The sequence below is a fragment of the Diprion similis genome, chromosome 6 (genome assembly GCF_021155765.1).
Source record: "Diprion similis isolate iyDipSimi1 chromosome 6, iyDipSimi1.1, whole genome shotgun sequence".
Taxonomy (NCBI): domain Eukaryota; kingdom Metazoa; phylum Arthropoda; class Insecta; order Hymenoptera; family Diprionidae; genus Diprion; species Diprion similis.
This window is the reverse complement of record NC_060110.1, coordinates 14,321,480-14,348,293: the sequence shown is the minus strand read 5'-3', so window position 1 is coordinate 14,348,293 and position 26,814 is coordinate 14,321,480. Positions and strand designations below refer to the sequence as shown.

Here is a 26,814-nt window from a genome sequence, read left to right as displayed (position 1 = left end):
TAGTCTAATATCATGGAATTGAATATTCCAGACAATGTTATTTGCATGACCCGACTGAAAATGTTCAGCTGTTTAATCATAAAATGTTTTGAAAGAATTCAGCGTGCAAGATTACATGATTTATCTCACAAACTTGATAAAATGTATAAGAAGTAACATAATAAATTATAAAAGTACGAATCATCAGATATAATATATGAAAAATCATGTATTTCACTACATAGTTGACTGTATGATTTTTAAAAAAATTTCAAAAAGAATTTCTGACCGCGTGTAGCAAAAAAAATTGGCACACTAGATAATTAGATTTGTTGGAAAATATCCCTAACCGGAGAAAACCATGTGACACTTGATGTAAAGTAAAGAATACAAACTTGGCGATGGGTGGGTACTTCATTTTTCCGTGCATCCACGTATCCATCATGTAGTGGATATACAGTTAAAAATACTTCTTCATTCAGTAGCTTCAGTAAACCACTTTGGTATGGTTCAGGACCAAATTTTGTCCTCCACATTATCTCCCAAATGATAATTGCTCGATCTGCCGTTGTATAAGCATGTTTTTCCCATTTACTACTGAGTATGCACAGATATTTTATACATTAATTTTCACAGTGAATACCTGTTATGTTATTTACGCTCAAAGAGGTCAAAGTTCAAAAAAACAAGAACTAGAAATTTTTTTGTTCATTAAATTATGGCAAGGTAGGAAATTAAATCTTTGATACAAAAATCAAAATTGTAACTAATCTATTAAATGATTCAATCAGAAAAAAGGTTTAGATAACGATTGATATAAGTACAGTCCATTGATGATCTCATTTATATAAATTTTTCGGAGGTATTCGGTGCATTGTTCTAGCTTAGGAAAACCAATCGGAAGCCACTTATCCAACCAATGGGTACGGTATGTCTGTTCCATAATGTTATTTGGAGTTGGTTTGATTTCCAATAAATTAGCATGCCTCACCAACTCCTTATACGGTGCGTGAATTTTCACAAAGATTAATCCGCTCTCAGGATTCTGTAGAATAAAATCTCCCTTTTAATCCCCTCCCCTATGTTTTCTTGTGGTACAATAGCCATCAAAGTACTAAACTCTATAAGTGTTATGTTTCTGAGGATGAAAGTATTCAAGCGCATTTCTAAATACACAGTATTAAATATTTTTCTTCATATACGTGACAAGAAACAGCATATTACAATCAAAAGGCACGTGGATAATCAATGTCATTTCGTGATTGAGTTTAATTAAGTAGCTACCGTTGCGAGAGTTAGCTCAGTCTCCAGTCCCATTTCTAGCATAATATTGGTAAAAAACGTGTCTCGCCATTTCTGCTTTTGCGGCTCCTCGTGCGAATGTACTTTGTATACCAGTATGACATCGATATGTCTTTTGCCATCATCAAAGTAAGATGTGTCAATCTGACAGGTACAAATAAAATATTTAACAGGTTATAAGAAATGATTGGCTACCTTGTAGTAATTGAAAACGAACCATATTTCATGCAGAGTGTAAACATTTAAAATCCATTACAAACATGAATAAAAGAGCTAAAGTGAAATTGTTTATAAAAATGGCCATTCAATTTCAAATCTTGTCAGAGCTTATATTTCCCTCTTTTTTAAATATGTCACAGCACATGCACGACTGCTTTCTTTGGTCAGTTAGAGAAACATTTGCAGTGGTAAAATTTACATTTCCTGCATGCAACTCATTTGGTCTATAGATAATAACGTGCAAAATTCGTAACAAGCGATATGCTACATTCTAACAACTTCATTGATGTGTAATATTAGTCAATTGTCGTGGCTCATTGATTTCACTGCGAAATGTGAATACAAAGCCAGCATTGAATGTTAAATTCAGGTTTCAGTAACTTGTTTATCAATTTCAGGAGACTAAAATTAATCTGCACAATTTGCTTTGAGCTTGCCAAACAATTTGATAAGATTAATAATGTGAAAGTTAGAATCATGGATGTATGTAAAATTACGTAGAGCTGATGAATATAGAATAATTGTGAAAATATTATTGAAATCTTAACATAAATAAAATAGGGAAAGACTACACTTCTTAAAAGGTGCTTTATTTGCATTAATAATTGTTCGTATCGTAAGTATAAAACTACTCTAACTATATTTACTAGAATCGTCTTGTTATTAGAATTATTTTAAGAATGGAATATTTTTATGGTCATTTATGGGTTCTGTATTTCATCATTCGTATCGCATACATTACGTGTCTCTAAATATTTTCGTGGAGTTTATTTTTTCTTTGTATCTTCCAGAATCTCAATTTTTGATATCGACAAAGAATACTATACGTGAGTATCTATGATATTCTACTATAATTTTGTCTGTTCAACATTATAGCATTTACTCCAGTTTTATTTCGTATTGGTATCTAATGTTTATATTAGTTTGTAAAGATATAATATAATTGTCAGTACAGTCTGTTGTATTTAAGCTCTTTGAATATCAATTTTTTTTCACATAATGTTGCCTTAATATTGTCATCACTGGCATTACCCCCCCCCCCCCCCCCCCCGCAAATTCTTTCATACACATTTGTTAAGAGATGAATCTCTTTTCTCTCTAAATATGTACGACTTTACAGGTATCGAACTAAAATATGAGTACAACCGAAGCTATTCGTAGCTCCATTTGTCAATCATATTTTGTTGTACAATAGCTTTAATAGATAGCTGCTTGTAGCCGCCATTTTCACTTGGAATAATATTAATTGATTAATGAATAATATTCATTTACCTTGTGTCGATATAACAAGTATTGTTTCCCAAAACACCAGTTTATAGCTCGAGTTTATTGCCACCTCCGTCATGAAAAGAATTTATAAATACTTTTACTATTAACTTTATTAGAAAAAAAAATTAAAAAAAATAAAATAAAATAACGATTCGCACTATATGTAGTAATGAAGTATGTAGAAATAATTATTATCAAATATAAATATAGAATAGACACAATTCAACAGGCAAAAAACTATCTTATGGCTACAACATGTTCACGCGCGCACTTCTTTTGCTTGTTCAACATGACACCACTTTCTATATACACATTATTTCTGTCATTCGTTTCTTCTTTTATAACTTCGTGTTACATAAACTATACTTCCTTTGAATATTTTAATACCAATTCATTTCGCATCTGCATGAATACTGGATTTGTAATAATTTTATTCTTTTGCTTTAATTTAAGGAACTTAGCGGTCCTTATATTGCCAGTAGTACGTAACTGTTTCCTTCAATTAGCATAAAATATGAATTTCTTTATTCATCTGACAAATCAGCAGTTCCATCCTACAGCAGTCTTACTTTGGGTGTACTTACTTAGGTACCTACGAGTACTTACAACTGAATATTCAATTACTCATATGTGTGTTTTGTTATGTTACTCGGATTACTATAAGATTAAAGTGAAATAATCATCATTATTGAAGTTAAACCTCGGTGATATTTCTCTTTGACCTCGCATTGATTACTTAGAGAGTTACCGATGAGTGTAAGAAAAATTACCATGCAAAAAGATTTTATAAAAATTGATGCATAAATAAACGCGGTATGAAACAGTACAAATAACGTATTAAGTCGATTTAGTTATATATTTATATATATATATTTCTCATTTGCAAGAATATTTTTGCAGGAACACAATGGCTGTGCAGCTTTTGCTAACAATAGCTACTTGGCACTATATATGCTAAGAAACATTAAAAATTTCTTTTTCTTGGTATAATACCTTTCTTTTTTATAATGGATGGAACTCTCCGACTGAACAAGAAGCGGCTGAAGCTGAATTGTCAGATTAAGACCGGGTAAGGCTATAATATATAATATATATACTTTTTTTGTTATAATATATACCTATATATATATATACCTATATATATATATATATATATATATATATATATATATATATATATATATATATATATATATATATATATATATATATATATATATATATATATATATATATATATATATATATATATATATATATATATATATATATATATATATATATATATATATATATATATATATATATATATATATATATATATATATATATATATAAAATTTAATTATGTATTTATGTATAAAGTATCGTAAAAAATACCTTGAAATAGTATAACTAAATAAGGTAGTAATAATTAAGCCTTACAGATAATTGATTTAAGTACATTTTTACCGGGACATAAAAGACATTATGCTTTGTTTTTAAGTAATCGCAATTATGTACGAAATACTGGTGTTTCATAATTAAAGTGTAACTCTAAGATTACACTGGAAACATATTTCCTCTCTTCCACCATTCACACGACCAAATATTATCACTCGCACTCGGATTCTCACTTGAATGCACACTGGACGATACGGACATACCATAGGCCGCTTTAAACTCCTGTACTTAAACTTTAAAGGCAGGAATACAGGCCCTGTACGGAAGCATTTCAGTAAAAAATATATTATTATTATCTAAGTCCTCTAACAACCTAATAATCCCCCTCACCAAGAGCTAACATTATTACGGACTACTTGTTACAGTCATTTCTCTTGTCTTTAAAAAAATGTCCTTACTTACCACACCCGATTCTATCTGCTTATCAACAATCCGTATAAGCATGGAATCTATAAGAGAAAAAATTAATCGCTAAATTTTATTTCCATATTTTAGAAGATAGGCTAATACACTAAATAAGGTCTAATCAATTCAAAAGTCGCAGAACTCCACTCGATTCCAGAACAGCAATAGTTACATCAAGTGAAAATATACACTACTATTTACCTGTGGTGATGGTTGGTACTCAGTGGTCCCCGCGAAGCAGTTCCATCAATAAATTGAACGAACTGCCCTCTCCTTCGGCCCGTTTTGCACTGAGCAGTTCCTTTCCTGCTTGGCATGTTCGCTGCAAGTCTGGGATCCTGAGAAGAAGTTCACCAAACTTGGCCGGCATTTCTGGATACATGGCGATTGTATATTGTTGTAACGCCTGCAATGCTTTCTCTTGCGATGCTCTAACTTTTTCGGGCTCCTTCAACTCGCTTGTGTCAGAAGTTAGTAGAACAATTACCTTAGATTGAAAAAAATATTTATAAAAACTAAACAATTTTGAGCATCAATATACAGGGTTAAGTTAGATATTATTCAAAATCGACTATGAACAGAGTATGCAAAGTATCGTTATATAGTACGCTATTTTCGTGAGGATGATAATATCAGATTGTACTTCGTAAAGCTATTTATAAGATTATTTAAAAAAGTATTACCTTCATTGCAACGTACTCATATTGGTCCACTCTCAATCGCCTAAGGTTGTTGGTGAAAGCAAGCATTCTTTCGATGCAGCTTGCCAGACCTAGTTGCCTTGCCTGTTCAAGTGTAATTGACTTTCCCAGCGAGACTCGAATCTCTCCCGGAGTATTCACGCTTCTAAAGCAGCATGAAAATAACAATAACTCACACCACGAATTGATCAGAAGGCAAATTTGATCATCGATTGAAATGTTTTTGAACAAGGGTAGGCTCTTGCACCACTTAACAATTTTATAAAGCCGATGATCAGCAATATTGCACAGGTTTGACAAGAAATCGGGATGCTGCGAAGAATTCGCATTCGTGTTTGCATTGCTAGGTGGGTGTTGTTGATCATGATCGGTGTTTTGTGGTCCAGTGGAGCTCGGCCTGGGCTGTTCCGACTTACTACTGCTGCTACTACTTTGTGCACTCGTTGTTCTATCATTGTCATTATAATGCCACAAGTGTTCCACGTCCATTATTTCTTGTAGCAGTTGCGGCACAACATGTTGCTTGTGAGAATGGTTCGAATGATGCCTTGCTGAATGATGATGCTCGTATCCAGGAGGAGCCGGGCTGCACGTTCCACCAGCCATTTTATCACCGGGTAATCCACCAGAAGTACAGCCCACCAAGTTTGCCGGAAGTGTGTAACTGCACTGATATGTACTTCTGCCACCTCGAGTTCTGTCTTCCCTTATCGCCTCCAACTTCATTCCCATATTAAGGCATTTTTCGAACCGACAAGCAGGACACTTCTTACGAGTTGCTACGGTAACCGAACAGCCAGCCCCTCTAAGGCAGACATAATTTTTTCTGTTCTGTACAGTCCTCTTGAAGAATCCTTTACAAGATTCGCAAGAAAATATGCCGTAGTGAAAACCACTGATTTTATCACCACAAATGGGGCATGGGCTATTGATCAGTTGTTGCCTGGTCGAAATGCCCGCCGCAGCCGGTGCTATCTTACAGTCTTCTTGATCCTCGCTTAAGCCCTCGGAAAGTTCCGAATTTGTCGTTGAATAGTGATGAGATATTGGTAGGTGTAAGGGGCTGCCCTGAGCGGCGACCTGATGGTGAGGATGTGAAGTGTGAGAATGAGAGTGCCTTGGCTGTTGAACAGGTGAATGTGTTGGTGGGCTGAGAGACCCATAGCTGTAGCAGCTACTGGATGCATCAGAGTTGTTACGCGAAAGCGAATGCGAGAGAGACAAGGAAAGAGACGATGTGGAATTGTTGAAACTATGACGAGAAAGTGACAGTGACGAAGATGGTACTGGACTACCAGCTCCGAGTGCTGAGTGACGAGCAGCATGCGGGCTTTGTGTCGGAGAGCTGAACACGCTGTACGCCGAATGTATCGCTGAATCCGGGGATGGAACCTGTGGATTGGAATGATTGGAAAATTGAATATAAATACGATAAGTTTTATTTCTGTTGATAATAGAAAAATGGCAAGTTGTTGTAATAAATTAGGTCATTATAAAGAATACTAGCCTGTGATCTTGTGTGACTATGTTTAGTCAGATGATGTCTTGGGTTAAGAACTGGACTATGATTCGGAGTGGCGTTGTTGTATCCTCCTAGCAACTTTCCAACTAATAGTGGTAAATCACTTTGTTGAGTTTGCTCAAGTCCGTCTATATTCAGTTGTTGCTGTTGCTGCTGTTGCTGTTGCTGATGCTGATGCTGTTGATGTTGCTGTTGGGTGGCCGATAGGGTCACCTCATTTGGGGGGCCTAAGGGAGGCCCTGGGCTTGAGCGGAAATCTGGTTCTAGTTTTATTGCGAATTTAGGTTCCGGTGGTGCATGTGTTGGCCCTGGACTCGCACTACACACTTGAACACCTTCCATTGAAGTTTCTTCATGGTCCTAAAACCACAAGAGTTGTAATCAATAACGAGTTTGTTTGACGAATTATTTTAAAGGGTGACCCTACATTAATAGTACCCGTGCTACCAATACCTCAGATAGCGGTTGAAATACGATATTAACTATTCCTTTATGAGGAGCTGTGATGGATTTTGGTATGAACCAATTTTCACTAGCATTCTATTACTTTTAGGAATATACTTATGTTTTTATTGGGGAAAATTTCGAACTATCCTATGAAGCAAGCCTCTGTGATTCATTATACAAACATTGTTCTTGCGCAAAGAGATGAAAACCTTTCTGTATGACATTGAGTGCGGGATTCTTTTCAAAACCGATGTAACCACACGTGAATCACTATCATTGACGATTAATCATAAGTGTAAAATTTAATCTTGTGTTTTACCGTAAATTACTCATTGGTTACCCAGGAACATCTCAAGAGATATACCATATGGCAGTTTTGACCTGCATAGAAAATTCTGAATGAAAATTTCACGTCGGAAGTAATATCTTGGCCAATATTTAGTAAGTACTGCACATGAGATCGTAATACCTCGAAATCTGGTTTCAGGTTTATGGATAAATGAAATGCAATTTGAAATATGGGACAATGACATTTTTCGTATTCATTGAATTCTTACTGGGAAATCATGACATGTACGAGTACAATACATTTCCGAGTTTGATAATGTTCCTTGATACTTTTTTTCTAAGCTTCAAACAGTTCTCAGCTCGTGCAGAATATGTTATGAGAAAATTTGTGAAGCTCTACCTCAAGAAAAAATAACAATTTCAACCGCGTGCTCAGTCCGACTTTGTATTACATCATTTCCACCTTGGATTCCGAACGTTCTGACTCAGAGTGTATCCTCGAAACTCTCGAGTTGAGTCAGAAGATCGTTATTCGGAAGTGAATCACGAAAACGGCATGGCACATGGCGTTATTGATAGTTTCATCAGTAAAATGACATTGTATTACGGATAGATAAGAAAATGGAACACGCACTTGATTAGTAATTGTATTGGAAGACATTTCTTGGTCGGAGAGTTCTCCTTCCCAGGACATGGGCCGTTCTGGTTGCTGCAGCATCGCCTCGGTCACGGTGCTGGCGTCGCTTTCTTGACCCTCTGGCGCGTCCCTCTTCTTCTTAGTGCGAAGGTTTACTCCCCGGAAGTCGATCTTGCTCACTTCTCCATCGCTGTCGGCTCCGTCATTTTCAGGTTCATTTCCGGTCCCGCATCCGGACACAACGGACACCGTCACGCCATTCCGACCACCCAAATACTTAACATTTTTACCTGCGTACGATAGATAATTAACCAAATATTATCGAGTACCTTCGTAGATTCGAAATTCACTCGATATTTTACAACGATTTTAAACAATATACACGATTGTATGCAGGGATAAAAATAAAAAATATTTCTTCCCAGTTGTGTATGACAAATAGGAAACTAAGTTTTATTGAAATTTATGGTAATGGCAATGATCTATTGAAGTTTACCTGACGTTATTCACCTTTCATTAAGGCAGTGACCTGATAATCTGAATCATTTTTTTAGTTTATTTTTTGTAACTAGTACATAATTGTCGCCAACGTACAACGACACGTATGATAATATTTATTAGCAATTTACTTGGATTGAGTTATCCAGATTTTGCAATCTCTCGGCTTCGTGTGATGGCAAATTTTTTTAAATAAAAAATTCCTTCGCTTCCAGTTACAGGAAAATTAGATTGTAATTTAAGGGAAAGCGCTGCAAATGAATTATTCGCAAAAATAAGAGTAATGTCGTCCAATCAGCATGAATGGAAAGCTTCCAAAGGCATATTGTAAGGGACCGGCGCAGCCATTGGTGACTCGTGATTTTCTTGTCACTCCGTTGAGTTTCGCAAAAGGTTCAAGGCGGTTTGAAAGCACCGGTGATTTTTTCATCGAGTATCACGTTTCCCGCTCCGTTCCTGGTGTGGCGCGATTTAATGAAAACATTCCAATCGGCATTAGGTATCCCGGTAATAAATAATCGCGCGTTGGGCGGGCACGGGGCGGGACGTGTTAGACGTAAGGGGGTAACGCTGATCATAATAATTGTTTTAGCCTGCTGGTGCGATCGAAACGTGCTTCAAAGACTAAACATGCCTCCACCATCTAGTCGCCTTGTACAATAAGATTCTTTCACTTTTTGCTAACCGACGTATCGGTATTTTATACGTACGTAATCCACCTATACTTTAACCCATAGGCCACCATGCTTTATGGTGTTCACCGCGGTAACCACCACAGTTGTATAACACTGCGTGTATGTCTGGACTAGTTTATCCATTCGTACCTACCGCTACACTGTTTGATAAGAATATAGTATGGAATAAATAGAACTTTCATGTCTATCTATGTTTTCCGTTGTTTACAATTATCGGGAGCGAGGCTGAATGTCTTAAGCGTATAAATTTGGATAGAAGTTAATCGGGAATGAGTATCACTGTCGAAGTGTCCGATTGGTGGGACGTTCATGACGTATCGCCAGCGCTGTTCAATGATTTTAGAATTCTGATTGTAGACATGTCGTATGGAACCGCATTAATATATTAACTAAAACCGTTACCGAACATTGGCTACTCTGGTTGTAGACGACAAACTTCTACATATAGATCGCATCCGATAGGATTTACTATAATAGATAACATCGCATACGAAGCATAGTGACAATCGTGTTACTGTCAATCTAGTTGTAAACTACTCTTCATAATATTATTTTTAGAAACTGCCAACTGATAATGCTAAAAAAAAAATTTATTTATGTTTCGAGAAATGTTTATCAGATTTTCGATCTTTTTATTGGTATAATTTTCTTTTATCGCATATCGATGTAGGTTTGAGACATTTGAAGCATGATAAAATTGCGCGGAATGTCCGGTCACTAAAAGCGCGGTAGTTCGGTACATGTTGTATATAGCATAAGAAATATAGGTATACATATGTGTATATACATATATATATATATATATATATATATATATATATATATATATATACCTGTACAGGTATATATATATATATATATATATATATATACCTGTACAGGTACGCGCCTGTATTCTGACCGATTTGATAAAAAAGAGGGTTATAAATCAGGATGGGTTGAAGGAAAAATTACCGTCATGCATTTCGTGGGCTGGTGGAACGTTGATGGTGGTCACAGATACGTTTTTTCCTGCTTCTGGTCGTGCAGGGGCTGACGACGACTTCCAGGATTGGGCCGGAGGCCACCAGCCTGGGCCCTCCGGGGGCCCATTCTGCTCCGACATTCTCAGCTGGCTTCCCTCCAGACGCTTCTGGCGTTGACTTTGGGCCTGTGGACGCTCGCCGGGACGCCCAGCATCCTGAGCCGTCCTTTTGAGCTAGACTTCGCGTTCGACGGTTGAGAATTCTTTACGATGATTTCGGATTGGAGAAAACCCCAAGAATCCAACCGCTGTTACAGAAAGAGTGAAAATTACCATTAGCATATACTTGTTTTCCTTGAAATGTTTACAATAAAACTAAACCAACATTCAAGACATACTGCCAAAATGGAAGTGACGGCTTTTCCTTTACAGTAAGTTAACATTTTTTCGTCAGATCGAAGAAGATTGCTTATACTTCGATAATAATTTCTTCCCGACTATATGAAATTCGGTGTATAATTTCGCGAACGGTGAAAAAGAAAGTCCGGAAACGAGAATAACCTTTCTCTCGTATATCAAGGACGAATTTATACGAACGTCAACTTCCTTTCGCAAGGACTAAATGATACAATATACCCTAAAATGGAATTGAAGTACAAAATTGTTAAATAAAATTATTTCTGGCAAATTCACTTAATATATTGGTAGGATGATTTAGTTTCGGTTATTTCAATTGAAAATTAATCAAAAAACGACATGTGCTTTTACAGAGTTGAAATGTGTTCGGAAATTAATAAATATCTCACCAGCCTAACCTGCCTGCCTAACGAGCTTGCAGAATAGAAATCATCGTGAAATTAAACAATACAACCGTAGTATTGAATTTAATGTATTGTTTAGCGGACAACATCATCGCATGCGCATCGTTCCTTAACGAACTTTTCCGCATCCCCTGCAATATTACCTCTAACATAAACCTATACATACAGTATATATACAAGGAGCGTAATATGGGTACGCAAACTTTCAAAATATATGGTGTAGAAAAGAGTTACAGGCTCTACGGGAGAGTATAACTTCCGGAGTATAACGGTCGTCCCGCAAGGCCGGCCCACTTCCGGTGCCAGACGACCTTCGCGCGGAAGAGGACACGCACATGGCAAGTGTCGGTTGGTTAAATATAAATACCCGCAGCACACGCCGGCGGAGTGGAGATAGATATACATATATATATATACACACGTTTGTACATTTGTTGCCTCCAACGGCCTACATAAAAAGTTGCCAGATATGACGCATGTAGCGAATAAGAGAGACGGAAGATCAGCGACGCGAAGAAAGAGAAAGAGATCGCGGCGTCTCGTTGATGGCGGGGAGGGAGGGAGGGAGGGATCAACGAGTGTATATTACGCGTACTTTGAATGTACGTACGTACATATAGTCTCTGCGGAAAACGTGTGTGCTTGCGTAGGTCGAACAAGGATGAATTTGAGCGTGGATATGGCACTCGGAGCGTACCAGAGCGAGAAGGAAAGTGTTGATTAGGATGAGGATAAGGAGGATAAGGAGAATAAGTAGGATTAGAGAGAGGGGGAGTGGATGAGACGAAACGTGTTCCCAGGCAAAGATTACTAAAAAAGTATGTTTCGAAAATCGATTGCCTGCAGGGAAATTTGCCCGCGTGAAGAAGAAGAGAAGGGGGGAGAGTGCCAGAGGCAGTCAGGCAGCGTCGTCGTCGTCGTCTTTATACGTACCGTTGTTGGTGCGGTGGAGTTGCGCGAATGGGAACCTGTTTTTGCGGTTTTTATTTATTGACAAAATAAGTAGATAATCACAGGACCTGCATTCCTGGCAAGCCTTCGGCTTTGATCCCGTCCTGTTACTCGGCTCATACAGCTACATACGTATATACGTACTGTCTGCCTGCACCATATAGGATACTCGTCAAGTTCAACTGCACTCGCCTACCCGACTTTTCCAAGCTGTATTATACCTCTTTAATTCGCTATGCATAAGTGTAATAAACTTACGTTATACGTACACCATACATTGTACTTATACTATATATAATATATATACACTACACGTACGTTCGTACATGCAGATAATTAGATAGACAGTGATATCTTATTAGTCGTACGACAATCGAGATCCGGTGTTAATTCGAGATCTTCGATGTATAAGAAATTTCATGGCCATTCCCGGTTTTTGCGGACCCTGATAAAAATTAATACATAAATACATATATCATACTTTCTCCGCCTTGATAATCATTACCTAACGAATGAAAGTTGTCTGAAAATACGAAGAAAAAGAGAGATAGAGGAAAAAAAAGAATAATTTGTTTCTGATAAGTTTGATGAATCGCGCGAGACAATCTTTGTTTATTTCAAATATCTGGCCGATTATAAAATTCTCAGATATTTTCAGGTTGTCGTTCTCATGGTAGGTATCAAACTGCCAAATTCCATGACATAATCATTCTACGATTTCAGCGAACACCTTAGCTGATATACATATATCTTACACTGTATACATCAGCTTTGGCATTAAAGATTCTTGATCCGTACGCATACATACATTATACTTACACGAATACGCAATGACAAAAAATCAGATCAAATAAGCGATAGATACCAAGTTTATATTTGGCGCAACTGATCCCGCCTCCCAGGGCTTAATGTAAACGTATAAAAAAGTAAGACGAAAAAAGGTGACGCAATAGCGGTACCTCCTTTGTCTCTCGAGAACAGTATGTATATACGCATACCTATACATACATCATACATATCTATATATACATATACATTACAACGATCGTTCCGTAAAATTTCTGTGAGTTGGAAGGTGTTCCCATGTATATATCCATAATGTATATATAGTAACGTACACACAACTGCAATAATATTACATAGACTTTAATATGCAGGAACGGTGTAACGAGTTAGTATAGATTTGTATCGCAACATATGCCGCAACAGCAGATGTATTTTAGTAAAATCATGTAATAAATAGCGTATCGTGAAAGGCAACCACACAAAGTTTATCACAGAGGGGTTAATACGCACGCAAACGTATACCTTACTGCACGCGTATAGGTATTCCGGTACGTATACGTATGCATACATGCGGTGCAATAATTCGCACGAATTGACTGCACACAAGCAAACAAAGGACGTAATATATCGATGACGGTGGGTAGAGTCGGAGTCAGTCAGTCACGTTATCCTACGCATCGTCTTAGACTCCCCCCCCCTCGAAGTATCCCGCCAAGCCCATCCCTTCGCTCGTTATCAATCCATCCCGACTGTACGTCGAGCACAGCCCGCGCCTCCTATAAGAGGGGTTCCGTTGTAAAGGCCGACGTTTTTCGACGCGGCAGTAGTAAGTCAGTCTCTTCCCAAGCCGGTAAGGTCAAGGCCCTCGTCGCCCTACCCCATGCACCTTAGGGTCACGTGACGCCGCTCAAGGTCTCCTATCCCCACCTCGGCGAGCCGTCACTTGAGTCAGACTCCGGAGACTAGACCGGTCACCCTACCCTCTTGAACACCCCCTCGAGCCCCCGACGAAACCTCGGCGACCAATCACCGTCGAGCTTTCAAGACTATTTACCCCCCCCCCCCCCCTGACCCTCGTGCTCACCCACCCTCCGCCATAACGCGGGACGGGAAACTGTTGTCAACGATGCTCGGCTGCCCGTTAATTACTTGCAACGTACCCATGCGTGTGGGTGTCTATTTGTCTGCCTACGACGAAGCACCTAAGTACGTAGTACATACACGTAGGGGTATTGTCCTATCGTGACGCTGAATGTAGAGGCTGAAATCTGATGGATATACATATATAATTGACGGTGAAAGATTAATTGAAATTTCGTACAAGTATGATCTTTATAAATGATGGAGGAGAATAAAGCTGACGGAACGTTTACCGATGAACTATGAAGACTGTGCACTTCGTCCTGCAGAGGCATCGAGTATTATGTACACGATGAGCATGTGCATTTGTACACCTCTACAACACGTGCAGCAGTAGTATGTACACACGTCCTAGGCATAACAACGATGCACCGCAACACACGCATTGCATGGTTGGCTGGATGTGTTTGTTGCGTCTGCATGTACACGGAGAGTATAGACGAACGAAAGGTCAATGACCGGAAACGTTCGCGAGCGAACTTGCTCTATTTTAAGGGCGGTTGTCACGCGCATGCGCCAGCAGCCAACACGTGCTCTGAGAGGTCGCGTCGCGGCGCGGCGAACCACCACGGTTCCGTGAAATTTCTATAGAGTGGAAACTGTCTGATACCTTTATTAGTTTCCGACGACACGGTACCCACTTATATGCACACTTAGAACCTGCGTCCCGGCATTTCGAATTCCCTATCGACAGATATGCGAAATCTTCGTGTAAAGAGGAAGAAAAAAAGGAGATGAGAAGGGGGGGGGAGGGGGGCGAGAGAAGAAATATTCAATGAATTCATGGAACTTGAGCTGGTAGTTTTCACGTGAACGCACGGGGAACGTAATCCTCGTCGAATGTTGGTAATTCTTACGTCAAACGAAGCCTGTAAGGTCGTTTCTAATTTTGGAATGGACTCCTTCGAATGTAGTATGTATGTATGTATGTATGTATGTATGCTAAATACCTAGCATTATAGGTGTAAAATACTAACGTCTCTCCTCACGTCTTGCGCATACTTGTTATACGAGATATGTCTGTTTTCCTTTCACCGAGTGGTGCCGGGCCTTGCTTGCCGCCGCAACTACTGCATATCTTTATTCCACCATACAATACACATGTACATCATGTATATTCAAGCAAGAGATAGGTAGGCATATACATATTATAACTAACCGGCGATACCAATTGAAATTATTACTCTCGTAACGCGGATCCGTTCAAACACATGTGGAAAGGAACCGGTTCCTGATTGGATTCGAGATTTCCGTTCCGTTCAAATACATGTAAAGCCCTGCACACCGGTATCTCGATAAGGATCGGTCGATCGAAATTGCGCCTTAATCCCGGATTTTGGTTATTGATAAAATTAGCGTATACCTATTTTTTTTATGTATATCTACATAAATTTTCAATGGCTACAATAAATATAGAAATCATTTTTATTACCTATAAACGTAATCTGTTGAAATACGTAAGAAATGTTCCGATAAGTATATAATATATATATGTGTTACATGATTCAGATCACGTAGGAATTATCACTCATTATATCTCCAGTATATGAAGATACGTCATACAATATACATTATTGCGTTTTTTTTAATACTTTTTGAACGTCGACAAACTCCGAGTTCCTACTTGTGTCACACTGTTCACTTGCTTCGCGGTGTATAACGTTGTCCTTTGTAATCCTTGCCGTTACAATGACTGTATTCCGTATATCTTGAAACACTATAATTGCACGCTAATTATTTGCATTTCTAGGCCGTACACGTTAGACACAGGTACACCTTTTAAAAACGTGCACATATACGTATAATGGTATCTCCCAAGATGATAATAATAATGACGACAGTGAAAAAACAAAAAAAAAAAAACAACAAATGCGAATTGTCTCTTATCTTTTCTTTTGTTTCCTGCTGTTAATTGCACTACTGTGATTTGAAAGCTTTAACGGTCAACTATCATATGATACCGTAGCACTTTTATAACCGAATAATATTGTCCGAACTTTTCAACAATTAGCGTTGTCAAACAACAACGATAAAATTTTTAAGTTTCATACTAAGGAACACTTGTAGATACAACACAATTCAACCGAAACGTTTTCATCTACAGTTGATATTCTTCGGATTCCGTACTCGTACATTCCATTTCAATAGCACGATTACCGATCCACGAAAGAGCGAGAAAACTTTTGCACCCACAGCCTTGAGTTCTTCCCCACCTCGGTTAAAATAATTATTAAAATGTTCACCTGTATGCCGATAAATAGAGTGGTAAAGGGTTGAGGAAGAGAAAAAAAAAAATTAAAAAAAGGAAAAACAACGCGGGTCATAGACGACTTTTAATATCGACGAGAGTGAGAAGCGCGACAATGTCGGACGATGGCCACCACAAGGCGAGGAGGTAGCCGACTGACTTGGCCGAGTCAACTACGCGCCGGGGTGTCGAGCATTCGTCTGCTCCGCAACCGTAAGTTCGTCACGAAGAATCCACTTGCGGCTGCTGCATGGCCCTAAAGTTCCGGCCTCTTGCACCACGGAGAGGCTATCTGAGGGAGTCGTCGCAAGGTACCACAACCTGTAAAAAGAAGAGGAGGAAAGGGCGAAGAAGGAAGGGAAGAGAAGGGACGAGGAAAGGAGGCGTCCCATAATGCGGCACCACCTCACGCCGCATGCACGTTGCAGCGTTGCACAGTAGAGTCTGCAAACCGACCGAACGGTTGCCCCGGTCACTCCGTGCATGAGACTCATCCTCTACTCTCTCCCCTTCCTGCCCGGGAATGACCGCGATTATTTTCTTTAGTACGGTGAGCCGCTGCAGCAGGGAAACGCCGAATTTCTGATGATTTCCTCCGTCGTCGTTTTCTCGTGGGCATAAAGTAAACTCTTAACGAGAGAGTGAAGGTGCGCATGCTTATATATATATATATATATATATACACGTTAGGAGGACGAATGTACCATGTAATGTTAAAATTTTCTTATTCTTACATATGTACCTATCCATGTACATACCTACATGTATGTATGTATGGATAGTGGATTTTATTAGGTGGTTAATGGTGCCAATTCGAGGGATGGTAGGCAGACAGGTTGTGTGTATATAATAAAAATTTCGTATAGGTTGGAAGGGTGCCAAGGAAGAGATCGCGGTACACATTTACACGCACGGCGTGCTGCAGTGTAGGTATAAGAACTCGGAGCTCTGAACTCCTGGGGTAGACGTGTAGACTTGCGTTGCGTGTGTGCGGTGTTTCACGGATACAGTTAGTGACAGATTTATCGAGATCATTGAGTCTTACGCTCTCAGCCTCCGCGGCGCGGCAGGGTAAGAAATGAGAGAACCAAGAATTATAACGTGGCAAAAAAGCAGCTTGGGCGCTGCTACAGTGCTTCACACACAGCAATTCGCCAATTTAACGACACTGTATTGTACGTTCACCTTTCAGTTTTAACGACATACGCATTAGAGTGCTATATCAGATTCATACACGTGCACGTAAATATAGGAAGAAACGTCGTTACGTATGACGATTGCACAGTGTGATATTTTTATAGGTACCCATACAATTCGGGAGTCGAACCACGGAATTGGACCTCTTCAATTTTGATGGTTAATCGCATCTTCATCCTTGCATATGGTCTACATGGTTATTTAATAAGAGAAAATACAGGATAAAATTCAACCTGAGGCCAAGTATGGAAGAAGAAGACGACGATGAAGCAACCTGTTGGGGCGCGTTCCAATTCAGCGTCCGGCCGAGTACTTTCGTCTGGTTGTTCAGATTTTTCGGACCTTTAATCCTAATTATATATAATGACGTTACCGCAAATATTCCGAAATTAAGATTCCGAAGCGCATGCGCTATATGCATTAACATATAGATGCGTCATCTTGTGAAATGTTCAAAATTTCTATACTAAAGAGCGATGTCGTAAAACGCAACTTCTTAACCGCTTAGTAAGGTAGATTGTTTCTCAATATGGAAATCTGGTATGTATAATTAAGAGATAGTCGATTTTAATGCAGATAAAACGTTATAAAATACACGCGTAAAAAAAAAAGGAAAGAAAAAATATTACAATAACGTATATTTCATTTAGATTTTTTCTACCAAAATATACGAACAGAAAATTGGCAAACTTATTTAGATCTAGACTCTGTAGTATTATGCGTTGCCCATAGTCGCCTAGAAAAAAACATTGAGACGCTGTTTTGGCATTGGGCAGACTTTTTATCACTTATGAGAAATAAAAACTGGAAAGATGTACGGCTTGATCAATACGGAGATTCAGTGTTTTCAACGCCTGATGCCGGCGCGACGGTACATTGGTTTCATTTTTATTATTGAAGAATTAAAATATCGCGCAAAAACGAAACGATCTCGCAGCTCGCTGCATAAGTATGTGAAAATCTCGGATATATCATGAGTGAGTATGGACCTATACGTTGGTGACTGACCACGCGCCGCCACGCCGACTGACTGTGCAACAGCATTAAGAGTAAACTGTTGGTAACCGCTGCCGAGAAGGTCGTCCTCGAAGTCGCCGTCATCGTCGTTGTCGTCGTCGTCGTCGTCGTCACAGTAGTCGTCGTTGGCGACGGGTACCATGGAGAAAATACAGTTACATGCCCGCCAAGAAACGGGCGCCGACCAATGCGCTCGATCCGCTACATTACGTCGGGTTAGGATATACCGCACGGTAAATACCGAGCCAACTAACGACAAGTCGAGCGAAGAAGGGTAGAGAAAAAAGATTCACAAACGCGTTAAAAGGTTCTCGAATTTTCGGAGGAAATCGAAGAAAACTGTCGACGCGGTGCGGAATCTACGGCGTGACGGGTAACTTATTTGCGGGTATATAACATCTTTTATTCCAAAGAAGCAATTGCCTCGCAGCAGCGAGCGTTAAAGCGGAAGGTGAATCTAGTATTGGTTTTAGTCTTCTAAAAAGAAAGCCCGTCGCGTGTCGCCACGCGGGGTTACGACCAACTCCATCCTGTAATATGCTTACAACACATAGCTGCTGCATACCATCGCGCGGCATAGCGCAGGTAAAACTTGAGCTCTGCGTGTTATAAGAACGCGTTGGAGAGCGAGCGAGCGAGTGAATGAGCAGCGAGGTGCGGTCCGGGCTGCACTGCGTCGAGAAAGGTTTTTCATCCATATTCATAAGCCTCCGGAGGTTTATCCGCATCTCAAGGATCGAGAGAAGAGAGACCGAAAGAGGCACTCCTGCACCGTGGGTCCCTTCCTCCTCGGAGTCGATATGTGTTTGCTCATTCCTCAACTCGGAGTGTGTAATATAAAATTTATCGCATGCCGCGTAGGAATTTTTTAAATCGTCGGAAAAATCGTTGACGCAATTCTTGGCTCGGGCTGGGTTCTGTTGGGTTGGGTTCGATGCAGAGGAGAAGGAGGTGCGAGCCACCGCGAACACGTTGCTCGCTTTATCGTCTAGCTAGGTATACGCGAGTTTTAACCGATCAAGTATTAACTCGTGAATCAGCGTGGTTCAGATAAGCTGTTTCTAATCGAAATTCTTACTGTCTATAAGTATAATATCGGCCAAATCGACTCAGCGATATGCTATATCTATTTAGTTCGAATTATGTCGCGTAAGTAGTATTTCGAGTACATTAGTTTGAATTACGAGCATTCTCGAAACCCTTGAGGAGAGAAAATGAATCATTTCACCGTTTCAATATAGATCTATGACTATCGCACCTCGACGTGCACAGACAACTGCAGCGGAAAAACGTTGAATCGGGCGCGGAAAAAGAAGAGTGCTGATTTTTGGAAATGAGGTGAGGGGGGTCGAGGTATGCGATATTATTCTTTCATGCTATAGCCGCTATGACGAACCTCGCTCGCTGCGGTCAATAGTTTTACCGCTGAGGATAAGATAAAAGGCGTAAGGTGATTTGGGGGTCGTGAGGACGGCGCGGCGGGGGGAGAAGAGGACATAAAGAGGCCGGGGAACGGAGAGAGATAGAGATAGGCGAGGGGGGGCGGGGACGGCGGAGAGGAAAGGGGAGGCTCAAGGCCGGCCGCGCTGTCAAGTGTCAAGCCAGAGCCTGCGCGCCGAAATATCAACAAGCCGTCTCATTTACTCGCATGTTAATACCCGACTTTCGAGCGAACCCTGTCTCCGTCTAACTTCGCCGAGTTGCTCCTATTCGTCGTATTCGCATTATGTTTATACAAACGTTAAATTGAAGGAGGGCAACGTGTGCGAGGTAAAGGAGAGCGAGAAGGAGAGATGGATGGATGGATGGATAGATCGAGAGAGGGAGAGAGAGAGAGAAAGGCGAAGAAGGACAGAGAGACGTAACGTATCACACATATGCATGGCTTGCGAGCGAGGAGAAATGTACGCGGTGGATTGGTAGTATAATTTATAAGCGAGGTGGAATCAACTCTCGAAAGTCGTCAAATCCATCGGCGCGGTTTGTGTATACAAATATGATATTGCGGTATAGCCAGAAGCAGCGGCAGCGGCAGCGGCAGCAGCAAGCTACAAAGCAAACGGATTGTTTGCGAAACATACATGAAAGTGCCAGCAGCAGCCCGGGCAGTTATGAAACGGACCGCAGCGCGGCGGCTCGAGCAAAAACAAAAAAGAATCGGTCAGGTGCGCTCGCGATACCTCGCCAGACGACGACGACTAGATTCCCCTCGTCGTACGCGGCTGTCGAATGATCCCATGATACTCCGAGGACTCGGCGTCTCTCCGTTCGAAACGTCGAAATAGGTACATACGTACAGCGTTGACAACCTGGCCGATCGCAAGAATACACCCGAGAGACAAAGTGCCGTGACTCTGGTTCCATAGGGCAACGCGGAGTGGGGAGATGCGATGCGAAACATAACCTCTGTCCACTGGCTAACCCTACCAACACTGCTCTCTCACTGGACATTTGGTGTTTCGCCGTTGTTCTAAAACGCGTCGCGAATACGAACGTTGGATATCGTTAAACTCACCTCATGCTCCGGACGATGTCTCGCTAAAATCACCGGAATATCCTAGTCCGCAATCGGTTCCAACGACTCTCTTTCGAGGAACGCACACAGCACTTTCACAATACGCTGTCCCTGTACTACAGCAGGTAACAGGCCATCCAGGCTAGGCACACCTTCACGTTACAAGTTACAAGCCTCGCGCACAGGGGAACCTATAGTACCACGAGCCAAGGTAGTACAGTGCATCCCCGGCAGGGAGCAGCTCCGATCGGCACTTAACGCCGGCTTCCTTCGCTCCTCGTACGTTCATTCGGAAAACATCGTACTCGCCGCGACCTCAACACCCCTTCATTCTCACCCTGCGGCCTTTACGCAGCCACCCGGGTTTACTGACCACAGACAACGTCTGCTCCGTTTCGCCAGCTACGCGCGACCTATCGATTAGAAGGATATAGAGAAAAAAAAAACAAGAAAAAAAAACACTCACCGAGGAGCAAGAAAGTAGAGCCGAAATGAATAACGGACGATAAATAAAACTGTAGAAAGATGCTTCGGTTTTGCAAGCGGCGATGGTTTACAATTAGCCATAAGTCTTTGAATACTTCGTACAAGGTAGTTATAGATTTTTACGAGTTCGACACCCGCGCGAGTCGAAGGGTTGTTTGTTTGTTTTCAGAGATTATTCTCTGGTCTCTACTAATTTTGCAACGGCCATATTAACAGCCAGTCATTTGTTGGACGTGGCACTACTTCTAAGAGGAAGGGATTCATTTTTTTTTATGTTTAATTCGAACGCTGAGTGAACAACTTCCAAGACGATTCAAGAACTAGACAAATCCAATAGTTTAGTGAATGGCTTGATACAGGAAATTTTATGTTATTATCATACCTAAAGATGTAAGATTTATTGTAACTTATTTCGGACGAAAATTGTACTTATCGTTATTGCTATTCATCGATGTATTATTGGAATATGTGAATAAAACACACCGATTTTATCCTATTTACGATATTTTTACTCTTCAATTTATATAAATAATCTCCCTCCGTTCCATTGATATTAAAGTATTATGACAGAGCCAAGCTGAAGGATGTAGTACCGTATGCTGTATAGAAGTTTAGATTTTCTAGGAGAGAAGCAGCTTCGACGGGTGATGTTGACTATACTAGTAATATGTAGACAACGAATACACGACTTGAATTTTAATGAGAATATAGTCTTTGTTGCAACTGTATCATTGACGGACGTGAAAATCATTTTAAGCATCCCCGCTACGCGATATCACTATTCTTACACCGTGCTTTTCTCTGCTTGAGGGAATCCAACGCTGTAACAGGGGATTCACGGTTTATGAGAATAAGGAGTTTGAGGTAATACCAATTATTTCAACCAGAGTCCTAACACCATCTAGTGGTGTTCTATAGTCGCGTGTAACACTCTGATCTCCAAATCAACGCCACCTCCACACTTTTTAAGTCCGACCGTCGACTTCCAAGGAAAGAAGTGCCAGAGCCATCTGGCAGATGCAACTGTGAAGCAGTTTTCCTCGATCCTCAAGATCTGTGGATATCTTACAATTTCCTCATCTTACCAAGCGCGATATGCAGCTCTGATAATCTTCTGTTTCACTTCGATCCCGAAGGGTGAAAACGTCCATCGTTTAAACAGTATACTGGTTTTAAAGAAATTTTGTATTTTCTTACAACGCTTGGAATACCTTTGTCATATATTATCTTATAATAAATTCAACTTACTCCCGTAACAATATGTGTATAATGTATTATATTTTGCAGGGGAAAGTAGTGTACCACGTACGTAGAATAAGGCGGTAGACTTTACACTTGAGAGAAATTAATGTTACGCTATTAATTCTAAATTTTGACAGGGACAAAATTGCTAAATAGCTAAACACACCACTTTCCCTTGACCGTCTAAAATTAATTCTTAAACTTGACATATATATGTATATATATAATATATATCTATATATATATTTTTTAAACTCCGTTACATTGTTTTTTATTTCTGCTTTCCACTTAATTTTATCTTACATTGTACGTTTTGAAAGGCTGCAACAGTATAGCCTGAGGAGATTAGTGCGTACAGCGTGACACGGAAAGTATTTCCTTGAGATGTTTTTGGTACAACGCTCGCTGTACCTAAATATATAGGGAAAAGGTTTTTTAGTTTTTGGCTTCCTTGGATATTTTTTACCAATCCTGATAGGTTATAACAACTTGATTTAATCTCCTTCACACCATATCATAGATTGTCGTCAGGGAATTGTTCAACCTGTATGTCTTAATTTATGTATAGTAAAATAAACATAACAAAAATTTGTACACGCACTTAATTTTTTCAACTCTGTAAATTAATTATAAATAACATATGTCACCTACACATACATAATAATACGCACAGAGTAGTGTTACATTTCATATTTATATCTCGATTCCTATGTGATCACACGAATCACCACGGCCAACACAAGTCACTAGCATACCTACATAATTGTTAAAGAAACTCACTTTACTGCTATAATAGCACGATAGGTCTCGCAGCATAATTTTCTTTCCCGATGTGAAACTTACAGGTAATGCATTTCAATGTGAGAATTATCATTTCCGATGAACATTCATTTTTAGTTTTATTTACCACTATCAATCAACTATCTTATGACTCAGTCATGCTAGTTAAAAATTACATAACAGGCCGGCAAATTAAAAATTTACCACTAATCTAACGCGCCTGAAATGTATGTACATGTATAAATACTTGTGCTTATGCGTCTATGGATTTTTTATAGTAAAAATCATAGTAGAGACAGTAGATGCAGGTATCGTCACGGACTAGACAATAATAGTACACTAAACTATATTTATACATCTATAACGTTATACGAGGTTACTTAAGATGTAGCGGTATTCTGAAATAAAATATGATACATTATCAAATATCTGTCTATAATGTAATTTTTCTAGCGAATCTACGTCCTACGTGGATCGGTAACATAAAGAATGATCCTGCTCGTTTCTTGTATTCTACATATTATTTAGGAAATGGCATTTGCGTATCACATGAATATTAATCGAGAATAATGGATGTGCGTGGAGTATGCACAAGTTAAATTATATACAGTTTTTGCCATTATCGATATACATATTATTGTTAATATTATTATTATTCTCTTAATAATATTAATTATTATTTTTTATATTATTAACCGTATAACTGTAATATATTCCTATTGTTAATATACGTTTTTCAAGTTTTAAAATAGCTGTATCGCCGTATCACAGAAGAGAAGACGTTTAATAAAGACGTGTACAATCACGTGTCTCATAATATATTAATAATACTATAAAGATTAAAGGTACGTACGAAATTTGCATGCAGAGATTCAACACACAAATAAAATTCTTTCATATAATTTTTTTTAAGCACTATTTATAAATGTATATATTATATATTATTTATACGGTATATATTTATATATTATCTATAATATGTTTATATGTTATCATGCTTGAAGCTAATGCCCCAACGTGGGCTCAGTGGAATTGAGGCATTGGCGATTCAATCGTTTGTAAAAATCTTAATTTCTGTGTTTTTTTTTGTTTTAATTTTTTTTTTTTTTTTTCGTCAAGTAAAGAAAAATTAATTTCAACTGATTCGTCGCCGTTTTGTATCACGAAGTTACTTATTCATTCCGATGCCCGGCAAGCAGGGTACGTGACCAGGCGTCGGACTGCTGCTGCACGATCTACTTAAAGCTCGGCTAGAGTCGACCGTAAGAAAGTTGGCATCCCCAGAGGGTGGTGCGGATACTAAATCCGGCTCTGCAGGACTCGGGCATCGCCTTTCGCAGGTAGTAACCGTTGTTCCCGAGAGGGTGCTGAGAGGGATCTTGTAGATCCTCATCGGCTTAGCTTCGGGTGAGGCTGAAACAGGGGTTATAAAAAGATCGGGTTCGCTGCAGAGTCAGAACCGAATAGCTGTAGAATTAAAACGTGGGATGAGTGACGGCGAATGGATATATTGCAATTAGTTGATACACTGGGCATAGAAATGAGCTCGATATATCGGTCGCTAAATCGATAAAGTTTCAGAGGCATGTAACTCGTTACTTATAAAAGATGAAGCGAAGCAAATAATAGGATGCGAAAGGTCCTCAACGCGGTTTCAAGCCCGCGAAACGACCCTGCGGTAATTAAAATAATTGCGAACACCTGCTTCCTCCCTTTCATTGTTCCCGTGACCTACCGGAATGGGGCGATGCTGGCGGGCTGTTGTTCCTGTCGTCTTTATCCATCTTTCCATCAAAGTGGATCCTCTCGGTGCGGGTGGAAAAGAATTCCGGGGCCGTGGTTGCGAAGAATATGTCATTCTTCGAGGATATTAAATTTAAATTCGGCATCACCATTGTGTGTACAAGATTTCCATTGATAATCAATCTGATCTCCATCGTATCCGAAGTGAAAGCGATTACGTATGGAAATGCACATACTGTGGAAAATATGAAATCACAATCAGTATTAACGGGGTTTACCGATGATATTGTTTGAAATTTTTACACGTACCAACTGCCGTCGGTACGGAATTCCAATGAAAATCGAACGCTGTCGAAGCCATGCTTTCGTCCATCAGTTTTTGGAAATGGCATGTATCTGGAGAGTGAACAATTATTACGAAAAAGGCCTGCGGCAACGAGTCTCGCGAATCAACTCGATTCGATGTCGGATAATACTGACTATTGTAGCACAGAAGCAGTTCCGGCTCCTCGTCTTCTCGAAGATCCAGAGCAGCGACGAGATGGGGCTTGTTGCTTGTCTCGACGGATAGTATTCTTGATGCACCCTCCGCTGAGATGAGCTCGAAATTATGTCGCAGAGCACAGCAGAGTGCCCAATCACCACATCCCATTGCCCCCTCGACGATGGTCACGAAGCTGGGAACTTCGCTGGCCGTCAATTCTTTGACGAAGACGAAACCGTCGACGGTGTCGGTGTCGGATGCTGGGCACCAAGCGGTCCAAGCAGCGCTGTGCTTCCACTGCATAACGACTAGTCGACGCCCTATGGCGGCACACTGTGGAAATTTCGAAGTATAAGATGAAAATTAAAATCGTCGATAGGATAAAACGGTTCATCAGGTTGAGCCTCGAAATTTATTGTAAAACTGCTTCGATTCAGAGGTGGGACGGATTTATGACAATTTTCAAAGCTTTATAAAGGTGATAGAGCGGATCTCTTGCGCATCCGTTTTAAGCACCGCACTCGAGCTTTCGCGAGATAAGTTGCTTATCTCTAGGTAGAGGAAACCGAGAGTAAGATTACGCGGGGGCTGAATACGGTCTCGACTTGCTATGGACTCACCATTCGCAGATGCGAGCCACCCGGTCGAGTAAGGGAATATATGTGGCATCCTCTGGTGCGTTCCAGCTTTTTCTCCTTAGAGTGTGACCTCGTCTTCGGCAATGCGTCTCCAGCCTCCGCATCGAACTCGCTCAGTCGAAACACGTGGATTTTGCTATCCCTCCCACGATCACCGGCTCTAATTAGCAGGATGCCGTGTTGTTCCACCACGTCTAATTGTTTTATCTGGACCGACTTGTCGAATATTAGTCTATGCGAAAGACCGTCTGGAAGCAGTTTCAATTTCGACCTCAGTCCTTTACATACAAATTACGCTTGAGCATTTTCGAGCCTTCATTCAATGGGTACGGATTTAAAATGACGATGAGTTTCGCAAATGACACTTTGCTGTACCCACTTGGCATTGATTAAGGTC

At 40.0% G+C, this 26,814-nt stretch overlaps 2 protein-coding genes across 19 annotated transcripts in view; both read right to left on the bottom strand.

The window, feature by feature from the left end:
- Nucleotides 1-4,070: 4,070 nt before the first annotated feature.
- On the bottom strand, nucleotides 4,071-21,233 carry LOC124407503 (nuclear hormone receptor FTZ-F1 beta). 2 transcript variants are annotated; one of them, XM_046883708.1, is made up of 7 exons: nucleotides 21,045-21,233; nucleotides 10,360-10,677; nucleotides 8,210-8,502; nucleotides 6,826-7,200; nucleotides 5,301-6,710; nucleotides 4,819-5,104; nucleotides 4,071-4,661 (listed from the first exon to the last, which is right to left on the bottom strand). In XM_046883708.1, exons 2-6 carry the CDS (start codon nucleotides 10,508-10,510, stop codon nucleotides 4,838-4,840), a joined length of 2,496 nt encoding a protein of 831 aa, XP_046739664.1. In that variant the 5' UTR covers nucleotides 10,511-10,677; nucleotides 21,045-21,233; the 3' UTR covers nucleotides 4,071-4,661; nucleotides 4,819-4,837. The 2 variants fall into 2 exon arrangements, with proteins under 2 accessions (XP_046739664.1, XP_046739665.1); XM_046883709.1 differs by lacking the exon at nucleotides 21,045-21,233 and adding an exon at nucleotides 15,500-15,891.
- A 2,305-nt stretch (nucleotides 21,234-23,538) lies between these two features.
- Nucleotides 23,539-26,814, bottom strand: part of LOC124407502 (GTPase-activating Rap/Ran-GAP domain-like protein 3) — a 60,251-nt gene continuing 56,975 nt past the window's right edge. For 13 of the 17 annotated variants that reach the window (XM_046883695.1, XM_046883703.1, XM_046883693.1 and 10 more), the window contains 5 exons: nucleotides 26,400-26,665; nucleotides 25,776-26,112; nucleotides 25,605-25,691; nucleotides 25,288-25,530; nucleotides 23,539-24,977 (listed from right to left, as the gene is read on the bottom strand). In XM_046883695.1, the coding sequence (XP_046739651.1) occupies nucleotides 24,721-24,977; nucleotides 25,288-25,530; nucleotides 25,605-25,691; nucleotides 25,776-26,112; nucleotides 26,400-26,665 (1,190 nt within the window). In that variant the 3' untranslated portion in view covers nucleotides 23,539-24,720. Of the gene's footprint in view, nucleotides 24,998-25,287; nucleotides 25,531-25,604; nucleotides 25,692-25,775; nucleotides 26,113-26,399; nucleotides 26,666-26,814 lie in introns of all 17 variants that reach the window. The other 4 variants (XM_046883694.1, XM_046883691.1, XM_046883707.1 and 1 more) reach the window with 2 other exon arrangements.

Bases quoted from the DNA above. Each gene is read 5' to 3' on its own strand.
- LOC124407503 (XM_046883708.1), bottom strand. From the start codon at position 10,510: ATGTCGGAGCAGAATGGGCCCCCGGAGGGCCCAGGCTGGTGGCCTCCG. The intron at 7,201-8,209 runs GTGCGTGTTCCA...TTGTGGTTTTAG, and splicing joins CCAATACAATTACTAATCAA to GACCATGAAGAAACTTCAAT. The intron at 5,105-5,300 runs GTAATACTTTTT...TTTCAATCTAAG, and splicing joins ATGAGTACGTTGCAATGAAG to GTAATTGTTCTACTAACTTC.